Source organism: Gamsiella multidivaricata (assembly GCF_025024155.1).
Source record: "Gamsiella multidivaricata strain RSA 2152 chromosome Unknown BC939scaffold_173, whole genome shotgun sequence".
Lineage (NCBI taxonomy): Eukaryota > Fungi > Mortierellomycota > Mortierellomycetes > Mortierellales > Mortierellaceae > Gamsiella > Gamsiella multidivaricata.
In genome coordinates, this window is record NW_026251881.1 from 1 (window position 1) to 12457 (window position 12457).

Genomic DNA, 12457 nt, shown 5'->3' on the forward strand with positions numbered 1-12457 from the left:
GGACGTTGATTCCCTCGCCGATCTCTTCTCCCTTGTAACCATGAGCACCCCCGTTTTACCTACCTCCTTCCAAGCCCCTGCTGCTGGCGACACCGCTGTCGTCGCCCCTACCGCCGTTCTCCTCCCCACCTACAGATATCCCTCCCCTCCGACCTTCACAGGCGTGCGCGATGGTTTCGCGTGCGAGACTTGGCTCACCCAGGTTCGGCGTTTTTTTCGCGGTGCGCAAATTTTAGATGCAAACCGCACTGTCACCGCTATTGCCTACCTGGGTGAAGCTGGCCTCCTGTGGTGGGACGGCCAATACCGTTCGGACGACACCGACTGGCTCGACTTCGAGAAGGCTTTCCGCGAGGAGTTCCGCCCTGCTGGTTTCCATGACCACATACGAGCATTGCTATTCTCCATCAAGATGACGTCCACAGTGGCCGAGTACGTTGCGCGCGTGCGCAAGTACATGGCCATCCTTTGCACCCACGACATGCACAAGGAAGCTCGCTCGGTGCTCGAGGATGCCGTCAAGGCTGCCTTTCTCGAGGGAGCTCCCTTGGAACTCAAGCAGACATTAATGTCTCTACAGATCACCAACCGGAACGCCCTCACCATCCATGACCTCTGCCACGCAGCGGAGCAATTTGATACGGTATTCCACTATGCCCGTTCGACGTCCACCTCTGTCCGCCCCACCCAAGCTGCCCAACACGCCCTCGCTGCGACCCTTGCCTCCCCTGCTGTCGATCCCATGGCTATGGAGATTGATAACATGCGCCTCGAGATCAACGCGCTCCGCAAAACCGTGAACAAGTTCCGTTCCGGCTCTTACACCCGGAACAAGCCCCCTCTCGACGCCGCTGAGCGTACACGTTGCATCCGTGAAAATAGATGTTTCCGCTGCCGCGAGGTGGGACACATTGCACCCAACTGTCCCGAGAACGAGCGCGGCGGTCGCGCCTTCAACAATTTTACCGAGGGCCCATCCCATGCTGACGGCTCGGGAAAAGCCTCCAGCGGCCAGGTTTAGTCCAGGACCTAGTCGCTGAAATTCCCTCCTCTTGTCTGGACAAGAGGAGTGAGCCCCTTCCAGAGTTAAGTCAATATTCTTCAAAAAATAAATTTGGTCTTCAATCTCTGTTGGCACTCGCTCCTCTGCATAAAAATGAAAATATATCAACCCCGGATACTCACCCCGCCCCTGGCGCTATGGCTCCTGTCTCGGATCTACCCCAACCTCATTCTTCTGTGGTGTCTAGGTCGACTGAGACAGTGGACCTGGACCCACTTGCCTCTCTCGCTCCTTTAGCACCACCTCTCTCCAAGCGCCAGGCTCAACTTCAGCGTAAGCGTGCAATTAAGCTGCAGTCGTTCACCACGGCTGTTGCTGAACGCACTTTGCTCACATTTATTGGTTCTGTCAGTGGACACCCTGCACGTATTCTTATTGATGGTGGAGCTGAGGGAAATGTCATCAGCAAGACCTTCCAGCGCCATCACTCTATCCCACTCGTCCCCTGTTCCCCCATCCCAATTATCCTTCCCGACGGTTCCTCTTCTCTCACTCAACACACTGCCTCCATCTCCCTCGCCCGCGACAACTACGCAGACACCCTTCAACCACTCCTCTATGACCTCCAATCCTATGACCTCATCCTCGGCAAACCCTGGCTCACTCAGATCAATCCTTCTATCAACTGGCGCGACAACAGTCTTCACTTTCACCACAAAGGCGTTTCCGTTCGATGGTCCTGCAAAGGTTTGCACCCTCTTCTGTAACCGCTAAGTCTCGTGGCTTACTGTTGAGCCATATGCATTTTAATTCACTCGCTGCTCAGCCTGGCAGCGAAGTCTTCCTCGCTCTCGTTAAACAGGAAACAGCAACCAAGACAGCACCTCGCCTTCCACCTGACATCCGCCCCATTGTAGAGAACGAATTCCCCGACGTCTTTCCCGATGGCCTCCCAGCTGGTCTTCCACCAGACCGTGGAGATGCCATGAAAATTGACACTGACCCCACGGCTGATCCACCTGTTCGACCTGTTATTCGTCTTTCAATTGCTGAGCTGGACGAACTCAGGAAGCAGCTGGATGATCTGCTCGCCAAAGGATTCATCAAACCCAGCACATCGCCATACGGAGCGCCAGTCCTCTTTGTTAAAAAGAAAGATGGTACACTTCGCATGTGTGTAGACTATCGTGGACTCAATCGCATCACCAGAAAGAACCGACACCCCCTCCCCAGAATTGACGAACTCATCGACCGGTTCCGCGGCGCTCGCTACTTCACCAAACTCGACCTATTATCTGGATACCATCAGCAACGCATCTTCGAACCACACACTCACAAGACCGCGTTCCGTTGTCGATATGGCCACTTCGAGTTCAATGTCGTTCCTTTTGGTTTAACTAATGCACCTGCTGCTTTTTCGAACATGATGTTCAATGTCCTTGATCCCGTATTGGACAAATGGGTTGTTGTCTACCTCGACGACATTCTTATTTATTCCAAAACCAAAGCTGAGCACCTGTCCCACATCCGAAGCGTCCTTTCGCTACTCCGCAAGAATGGTCTTTACGCGAAGCTGAGCAAATGCTCCTTCATGCAAGAAGAGACCGAGTTCCTCGGCCACGTCGTCTCCAAAGACGGCATCCACACGTCCGCCGGTCATGTTAGAGCCATCCGCGAGTGGCCGCGCCCCACCAAGCAGAGAGATGTCCAGCAGTTTATTGGCCTCGCTCAGTTTTACCATCAGTACATCCGTAATTTTGCTGACATCGCTCTACCTTTGACCGCACTGCTAGGTGAAGGCGTTGAATTTTCTTGGGACCAGGACAAGGAGCACGCCTTCACCGCCCTCAAGGAAGCAATCAGCAAGGCTCCAGTCCTCAGGATTTTCGACCCCGATCTGCCAACGACTGTAGAGACAGATGCTTCAGGATTCGCGCTCGGCGCAGTTCTATTTCAGACGGATGAGCACGGCGAGTCTCGACCAGTAGCATTCACATCGCGGAAGTTCAACTCAGCCGAACGGAATTACCCAACCCACGAGCAGGAGTTGCTCGCTGTAGTTCATGCCCTCAAGCAATGGCGCTATTACCTAGATGGCACGCATTTTATTGTGTACACAGATCATGCGACGCTCAGACATTTTCCAACCCAACCAAAGCTCACCCGACGACAGGCGCGCTGGATGGAGCTCCTGCAAGAATACAGTTTCGATTTCAAGTACAAGCGTGGCGCGGACAACGTCGTCGCGGACGCTCTCTCACGTCGGCCTGACCACCAAGAAGAATCACCACCAGTTGAAGTCAACAATTTGGACATCCGCATTGACCCAGGCTTAAGGCAGCGCCTGGTGGATAGCTACCTCGATGACCCTAGTCTCGGTCCTATCTACAAAAGCTGCCTCGAGGGAAGTCCACCCCCACGTTATTCTTTAATTGATAAATTGCTCTACGTTTCTCGTCGTGGCAACACTCTTGTTTGCATCCCTCAGAAGTCTGACATTCGTTTGCTTCTTCTACACGACGCCCACGATTCTGCTATTGCCGGCCATCTCGGTTTTGACAAGACGTACCATGCCCTTCGACGCATTGTATACTGGCCCAAGATTACCCACGACACTCGACTCTATGTGCAGACATGCGAGAGCTGCCAGCGCAGCAAGCCAAGCCAGCAACGACCTGCAGGATTACTTCAGTCTCTGGAAATACCAGCACAGCGCTGGGAGACAGTGACCATGGACTTCATTGTGCAATTACCCAAGACACCTCGTGGCCATGACTCCATCACCGTTTTTGTGGACAAGCTATCAAAGCAAGTCCATTTCGCCCCCAGCAGCACAAAGGATACAGCATCAGACGTGGCACGCCAATTTTTTCATAACGTCTTCAGACTCCATGGCATGCCCACCACCATCGTCTCCGACCGCGACTCCAAGTTCACAAGCCGCTTCTGGAAAGAGTTGCACCGCCTCATGGATGTCAAGCTAGCGATGTCAACTGCCTTCCACCCTCAGACCGATGGACAAACGGAACGTGCCAATCGAACTTTGGAATCTATTTTGCGCGCGTTCGTGGATCAACGACAAACAAATTGGGATTTACTTCTATCAGCCGCAGAGTTCGCATATAATAATTCGATTAATGCCACCACTGGTCACTCACCATTTTTTTTGAACAACGGATTCCATCCTCGAGTCCCGGCCTCACTTCTCCATACCCAAAGCAGCCCCAACCCCAGTGTTACCGAGTTCATGGAGTCACAGAGTTCCGCATTGATTGTTGCACAGGAGGCAATTGCTGCAGCACAGGAACGCCAGGCACGGAACGCAGATACCCGTCGACGAGATCACGATTTTAAAATTGGAGACAAAGTGCTACTCAATGCAGAAGACATCACTGTTGCAGCGGATCGCAATCGCCCGACCAAAAAGCTGCAAGATCGATTTATTGGCCCCTATACAATCCTGGAGCAGCACTCACCAGTTTCTTTTCGCGTTGAGCTGCCACCCACTATGAAGATCCACGATGTCTTCCACGTCGATCGCTTCCGTGAATACAAACCATCACCTGAAGGCCTTGGACAACGTGCACCGGCTCGACCACCACCAGAGATTATTGACGGAGAGGAGGAATACGAAGCAGAGACTATCTTGGACCATCGACAGCGAAACAATAGGACGGAATACTTAATCCAATGGCATGGATACCCCAGGGAGGATTCGACATGGGAACCGGAGAGCAACCTTACGCACTGCACTCGACTCTTACGACAATACAAGCGCAGCCATGGAGTGTGATTTTTTTTTAAAATGGGAAGGTGCAACAGGATTACCACTCGGTTACCAAGCTGCACGGTTACGACACACAGAGCCAGGATGGGAGCCCGGCATCATGACAACTCCACTACGACACTGTACAATAGGCCCCAGACATGTATATATAGACCCTACTTACGATCATTAAACAGCATTCATTTCTACGCATTCCTACTTGACCACTGCCCTTGACCCCTTGACTCTGCTGCTGTTGCAACCTCTATCTTGTATGGACTGCAGGTGTCGATGAAATGCAGTTGCATGGTCTGATCGAGTTTTCGCTGGAAGAGTACCCTGAGTAGTCCTAGACAGCCTCGAGACACTGATGTTTTTGATTCAGTATTTGTAAGAAGAAAGACGACAGAGATTTTCTAAAAAGAGGTAGATTTGAAAAGGGCGCCTGAATCCTGTGGGAGCACAAGTGGCATCTTTAAAAAATGCAAACGCCGCTGGCTGTTGAGGCAGACTGGTTCTTTCTGAGTGAGCCGTGAGGTTTGTGGGAGAGGTTGCCCGCCGCGTTTTTAAAAAGACGCCCGGATGTGTGGTATTTGATTGGATCCTCGATCCCTGTTCGGATGCGGACACCCGCCCTATATATCAAAACATAGTATGCAAGTCTGCGCACATACCTCCGACCTTATTTCAAGTCTACGCGCAACGGAGTAGACATCGAGGCCCTTCATCCTGGACTTGACCTCGCGTTCCCACACCTCTAACACATGCCAGGCGCAATAGTGTAAAGGTACGCCTGGAAACGCACTCTTGACAGCCAGGACCTTTGTATTACCTTGGTCGGTAACAACTATATTGGGTTTGAAGTCGTATTCTTGGTCGGGCAGAGAGAAGACATCCTTCATCCTCCTCCGGAGGGCCTTCAGTCAGTTTAAGAGGATATGAATCTCACAGCTCTTGGTGAGAAGGAAGGAAACAGGGACGCTAGCTCCTGTATCCCTGTTTTCTAGGACCAGCGTAAATAGGTTCGTCTTATGTCTAAAGAATGGATGGTAAAGGTAAAGGCAACTCTCAGTACGTGCTGTATGGCGAGAAGCGAAAGGGAGTGGTGCGCGAAAAATAAAGCAAGCGTACCCGAAGGCATTATGTGTGCCTCGCGTAGGTAAATGGGTTTATGAGTGGGGAAGGAGGGGTAGAGAAGAGGTGGGTGAAACTGGGAAAAAGTGACGTAGTAGAACTCAAGATTCGTGCAGAGACCTTGTGTGTACATAAGGGGACTCGACTGAATATGTGGCTGTATATTTTCGTCTTTAGAATAGAGAGGTCAAATTAAGGTTGTTGGCCGCGTTTTGTTAACAATCCACTTCACTCGTACTCTTCTGGTCACTGGTCATCACACTACACTCTTTCTATTCCATCGCCTTTGCTCTCTTCGACAAATCAAATCAGGCCGGCACACACAACAGGTAAATGATGTCATTTCATTTCTGCCTTTCTCCCTCTCTCCTGCCTGCCCTCCTCTGCCTCCTGGCTTCCTTTGGTTCACAGCCAAACGAAGGGCCTCAGGTCTGTGGAGATTGAGTTAGTTTTCGCGATCATTGCCGGCCCTGTGGCATGCTCTTCATCAGAGTCTCCTGCTTGGCAGCCAATGATCCTGTCGTATGTTCATTTGCACATCGCAGTCGCGACTGGCAAAGAGGGAGATTTCTTTGTTCTTGTCCTGCCTACCCTCCTCTGCCTCCTGGCTTCCTTTGGTTCACAACCAAACGAAGGGCCTCAGGTCTGTGGAGATTGAGTTAGTTTTCGCGATCATTGCCGGCCCTGTGGCATGCTCTTCATCAGAGCCTCCTGCTTGGCAGCCACTGATTGCGACTGGCCATGAGAGAACGCACACTTGCCTCAATGGCGGTTTTTGCTGTGCGTCGTTTTATATGTCTGATCGCATTGGGTATGCATTTGGAACTTGTCTAAGTCATCTTCTTGGCTGTATTTCTTAGTATCTGAGTTGCAATGTCTGCTTCAGGAAGCTGGCACGCTGAGATTAATGATCGGCGGAAAGGAGCAGGCTACTTTCTGTCACACACAGGACACCCATGCTTCAAACCCGTTGATTACATTAAATACCGCGCGTTACAGCGAGATCAATCCTCAGCTCTGATTGATGAGTGGATCCGATGGTTGTCAGACCTCAAGAAGAGTTCATATGAAGTCGTGCGGAGGGCTGCTGTTACCGCATCGGCACTCACCCAAGATGACATAGACGAGTACTACCGTGATCGAGTCTCTGTTGACCGCGAACAAGATGCCCTTGAATCTTCAAAAAAACAGCTTCGAGTGGCGGATCAACAGCTTACGTTGCGTATGGAAAAACGCTAGGGTGAGCCAAATGAATACATGGATGCCTGTTAGGAATGTGTTTACTTGGATTTCCAATGCTAAACCAGTGCTACATTACTTAAGTGGAGTCTACTCATTCCACGTTCTCTCCCAAGGATGACCTTGATCTAAGAAATTGCACGGCCAATCCAAGCACAGGTAAGCAAACTTGCATATATCGATTGGTCCGGAGACTCATGCATTTCTTATGCATTGACTTCATTGGCGCCTTTCATTAATAACACTCCACTAGCTGACCGGAAGCGTCCACGCGATGCCCTTGACGATGACGGTGCCAGACTACCGAAGACACTACGAAACCAATGTAAGCATAGTTTGGTCAGCCCCTTGGACAAACTGTTCTGTTTCTTTGCCTAGTCTACCAATCGCGCTGACAATTATTTTTACTTTTTAATAGCTCCTCTATTGCCCACGCCAATTCCTCCTGCAATCTCCGCTATGAATGAGAGACATCTGTCCCAAGATAATGAAGACGGTGAAAACAACAATGATCACCCTGATGCCGAACCGCCCGCGCGACCTGCTTCCCTCGACCAGGATGCTGCCTTATCGACGACCTCCAACGAGGTTATCTCTAGCCCAAAGCGGACTACACCTTCTGCGCCACTTGTATCTTTCAAGCCTTCCCACAAAGCAGGTGCTCCTTCAACTGGCCCTTCCTTAACCGGTGCTCCTTTGGCTGATGCTGGTAAGCCAGGCTTTCGTGGAACGCAGACTGGCTCATATAAAGCGCCTAAGCCAGACGCGCTTTCCTTCATTGGACAGGACACCGGACGACATGAGCCACAGGCATCGATAACCTCACATCAGTTGTTGGCTTTTACAGAGCCTGAAGAGACTGGACCACCAGCATCAAGTACACCACACAGGTCGCGGACTTTCTCTGCGGAATCTAGAGAGCCTGGGCCACACACCCTTCCTGCGTCAAATAAGACGCTCCTCGAGGTTGCTTCATCCTTGGCCCCATCCACAGCCACCTCACTTGAAGACATTTATGGACAACTTGCATCTGGAACTTCCACTGGACAGAATCACGGACAATCGAGGAGAAGTGAGTAATATCACAGTTAAACGAACCAGGGTTTTGTTTGATGAGCAAATGTAATTACTTCTCTTGTACTTCATTCGTCTTATCCTCTTAATAGTTTCATCTGGATCCAGCCTGACGCTGGAGGATTGTAAGTGGACTTGGTCTAAGTCAAAGCTGTGAAATTTCAAATTGACATTAATGTATCAATGACTTCATTTTTTAGTGAATCCGCCGGGATACTCATCACCCAATGATGGTACTGAAGCCGATCTTCGTGATATGGTGTCGCCGGCAAATTCACAGCTCTCGCTTGGATTGAACCTACCCTCGACCGATCCATATGACCCGAACTTTTTTACGGATCAAGACCTTTATGAGTCGACTACCAAGTTCTATACATGGAATTATCTTGAGGGAAGCGGACGACATGACTCGAATGTCGATAGTGCGTGGATATACAACGACGTTGAGATTGGTGGCGATTTGATGGATTTTAGGGATCGTGTCATAAAAGAGAACGGCGGCTTGACCGAACCTCACGAGAAACTGTAAGTAGATTTGGCTCTTTGGACATTTATTGAAGGATATACTTATGACAAATGTAAGAGTGAAAGCGAATGAACCGGATCCTTTAACCTCTTTTGAAACCATGCTTTGCATAGGGTGGTGAACTTTGTGTTCCTCGTTGAAGGAGATCACCAGACTAGAGGCTTGCACGTCGAGATTGAAGACGAGCCTTGGGCCGCACTCTGTGAAGCGACGAGGGACCAAGTGGACCCACTCCCAAAAGTTACTGTCGATGAAGCACACCAGTGGGTGCGCTTTTTAGCTCGGGAGAGCCCAGACTCATTTAAAGCACGTTTGAGAGCTTCGCCACCCAATGACCCATCTCTCCAGTCCATCTTAAACCTGATGGTCAGCAGTGGCCAACTCTGGAACAGCGAATCGTGCAACGAGGACACATACCTCAAATCTTGGCTGGGACCCTTCCTACAAACGTACTTCAGCAGTATTACGTTCACTACGAGTGGCTGGTAAATAATTACTTATGCTCTCCATTTCAAATTACCTAGCTACTTTTTGCGATGCTAATCTCATATCCTTTCATATCCGTAGGACGCAGACGCAGGAGGAGACTCGAAACACAGACTCCAGTCTACTCGTTCCCGATTTCGCAACTGTGACGGTGACCAAACAGGGAGAAGTATCTCTAGTGCTTTTGGAAGGAAAAGTCGCTTCGAACAAGGGCTTTCAAATTTGGGACGACAGGACGAAGTTGGGTCAAGGGATGAAGCTCGCGCTGGACTCGATCGTGATGCTTTCTCCTAAGGACGAAGTTTGCGTTGTTGGGATTCTCGTGCGAGGTATGTTTGTGTTGATGGTGCTGAGCGTATTTAAAAGCCTCTCCTCTTTCCCTCTTTCCATGTCATTCATGTTGCCTTTATATCTCTATATATAACTTTAGAACCTTTGGCCGAATTTTTTACTATGCAGATTCATGCCGAAGGAACTTATATCATGCGTCGGTTTGCAATTTGCTACATTGCAGCCGATCATATGAACATGCTCCCCATCATCACCATGATGGAAGCATTTCAACATGCGCTGGTAAAGGTAAAGAAGACTCTCGCTGCCATCCGCCGTGTCAGGATACGCCCTAGCCCGAACCCGAAAGTTCCTCTCTCTTGGCTCAGACCGTCTTTCAATAAGCCAACAAAGACGCTCGTCCTTGACGGCGAGTAACGTTGGGTTAGGCTCATCTTCAGTTCATAAGGTTATCTTATGAAATAAGACTCTATGGCTCCATCGGCTTACCTAATCAACTCGATCTTACGTCACTGAAATGTCGACATAAAGGTCCTGGCTGATATGCTGGCTATGTTTTTGGAGTATCCCTTAAGCAGCGACACAAAGGGATGTGAATATGCACGTGATAAAAGCTGACATGCGCACAGACCAGTTTCAAGAATTATGCGTAGCCTACATTGAAATCGACGAACCCCTTAAGAGAAATAAAAGTGATCAAAGCATCGACAACTCTCCTGAAAGAAAAGAAAGTGCCAACATTGAAAGATCTAAAAGCCACGTTGATATGAACACTTGGCGGGAAATGTTCATCATGAATGAGCCCTTTAACAGGCGATTGAATACTGATTAACCTAAACAGATTTACGTTATATGACAGAAGCTAAACGCAACACGGACAATTCGAAAAACGCGCGTGCGCACAGACCGATTTCAGTTGACGCGCGTAACTGAGGCCGAATTCACGGGCCCCTTAAGCATAATAAAAACTTTGACAAGTGAAACGCTCCAGAAACGCGACCTCGAATTCTCCTGCAGGAGGAGACATCGAAGGATCAAAAAGCAACCAGTTATTCCTTCTATGGAGCTACCAGTTCCCTCGAATTTATCCTCAGTTCCCTTGAAATTAACTTCGTGCAACCATGATCCATATTAACTGACCAATATCAGCATTCTTGCACGCATGATTGCGCAGTTTATCACCCGTCCCACGGTATCTATAAACAATGGGTCTTGCAGCTCTCTCTTTTCATTTTTCTTTTCCTCTCTGCAGTCGAAATCCATTTATCCGTCATTTTTACTAGTGAAAGTGACGGATAACTCAAATGTTCGACTGTACCTCCATGGCTATTTCTTTTATTGCTTCAGCCTTAGTCCACTGCGGACAATTCTATGCCGTTGACTTGAACGCCCAACGACAGTTGCATGGTTACACGCATACTCCCGTGGGAATTGTTGTGGACTAATCCCCTGTTGACTTTCTTTTTGCCCTAGCCCTCCAGCGCGCGGATTTTCCGTGAGAAGAAGAGCCCATTACGAACATACAAGCGGCGCAGACGACATAACTGTTCCCTCAAAGTATAAAAAACAGTTAAATACTCATCATCTGTTGTCATACCACTGTCGTCTGTTCCTTTATTTCCCTTTCAATTCTCCACATTCGATCCCTACTCTCCTGGTCAAGAAAACATCATGAAATCCACTACTGCTATCTTCGCCTTTACGTTGGCTTGCTTGGCCATCTTGTCTACTTCAACTGCCACGCCAGTTTCAGAGCACCAGCTGTAAGTGGACCTGATCTCTTTTGGACTTCTACCTCATCAAGTGGCTCGAGTATAACTGAAATGGTTTCGATATCTCTACTCTCTCACGATGAAAATATTGACCGATCTCTTTCTTTTTAGTGAGCCAAGAAGATGTCTTGCCATTTGTGAACCCATTTTCACTAACTGCCCCAACGGCTGTGCCCACAAGGATTGTGGTGGCAACTGCTGCGCGTGCAACTAAGTTCTGCATCATTCATTATAGTTTGGAAACCAAATAAAAAAGAAGGTGGCCGGATGGTCAAGATCTCTTTCTCAAATTTTGCGCTCAAGTCCAATGCAACGAGTTTGAACTAGAACAAGACCAGTTATACAGTGCCGTTCAAAACTGAGCAGATATTTACTCTGAGAGCTGAGACTCACAAACTAGCGATCCGATTACCTTAGAACTTTGTAGGAATGTTCCTTAGCCATTATAGAAGACGTTAATAAAAGATGAAGTCGCTACCAGCAACCACTGTAAAGTTATAGTCATCGGTAGAGGCCACGTGATTGGCCCAGTTTTGAACCATACTGTGATGTTTTATGTACCTGAGAGTGAGTCAAGGAGACAAAAGAGCGTTTTTGTTTATTATGCTCCCGGTAGGGGTTTTTATAGCCCCGATCTGGGGCTTGGAGTATTAGATAGCTTAATAGTCTCATGAATAAAAATGGAAGTGGCCTGAATATGAAGGTTCACTCCCAGTACAGTCCCAATTTGGGGTCTGGACGGAACAACTTCCCCCAAGTTTTGATCCCTCAAAACTACTGTTGAGATGGGGTTAGTCATCGATGTGTGAGGAAAATGATAGTAAAAACCTCTGTGATATGAAACGTAATGGAGGAAAAGGTAAACCTCCTAGTAGTTCGTCTGAGGAAAACGAGAAAAACCTCAGTTGGATGATTTAGTTGCGAGAGAAAAAGGTAAAACTCGCTGGTGCGTCAACGTCTGTGCGTTGCAACCTTAAATAATGAATGTGGGGAAAAATGTACAAAACCCCTTTTGATCATACCCTGAATTTTCTTCTCTCTTCTGGAGAAGACTCAGAGCTTGAAAGCCCTCAGTAAGCGTTGTCATGCTCACTACTTTGCTTTCTTCCTGGGAGAGGAGTTTTTCTTTCCTCTTTTTCCCTTACTCGCATCTTTTGAGATTGGTT

General features: G+C 48.8%; 2 protein-coding genes across 2 annotated transcripts; both read left to right on the top strand.

The window, feature by feature from the left end:
• Positions 1-6937: 6937 nt before the first annotated feature.
• On the top strand, positions 6938-9986 carry BC939DRAFT_88109 (uncharacterized protein). Its single transcript, XM_051561972.1, has 9 exons — positions 6938-7143; positions 7259-7301; positions 7396-7467; positions 7561-8214; positions 8309-8341; positions 8417-8741; positions 8856-9227; positions 9310-9557; positions 9688-9986. The coding sequence occupies exons 1-9, from the start codon at positions 7069-7071 to the stop codon at positions 9852-9854; spliced, it is 1989 nt and encodes a 662-aa protein (XP_051405863.1). The 5' UTR covers positions 6938-7068; the 3' UTR covers positions 9855-9986.
• A 779-nt stretch (positions 9987-10765) lies between these two features.
• On the top strand, positions 10766-11869 carry BC939DRAFT_471643 (uncharacterized protein). The gene is made up of 2 exons (XM_051558230.1): positions 10766-11282; positions 11403-11869. The coding sequence occupies exons 1-2, from the start codon at positions 11191-11193 to the stop codon at positions 11503-11505; spliced, it is 195 nt and encodes a 64-aa protein (XP_051405864.1). The 5' UTR covers positions 10766-11190; the 3' UTR covers positions 11506-11869.
• Positions 11870-12457: the final 588 nt, after the last annotated feature.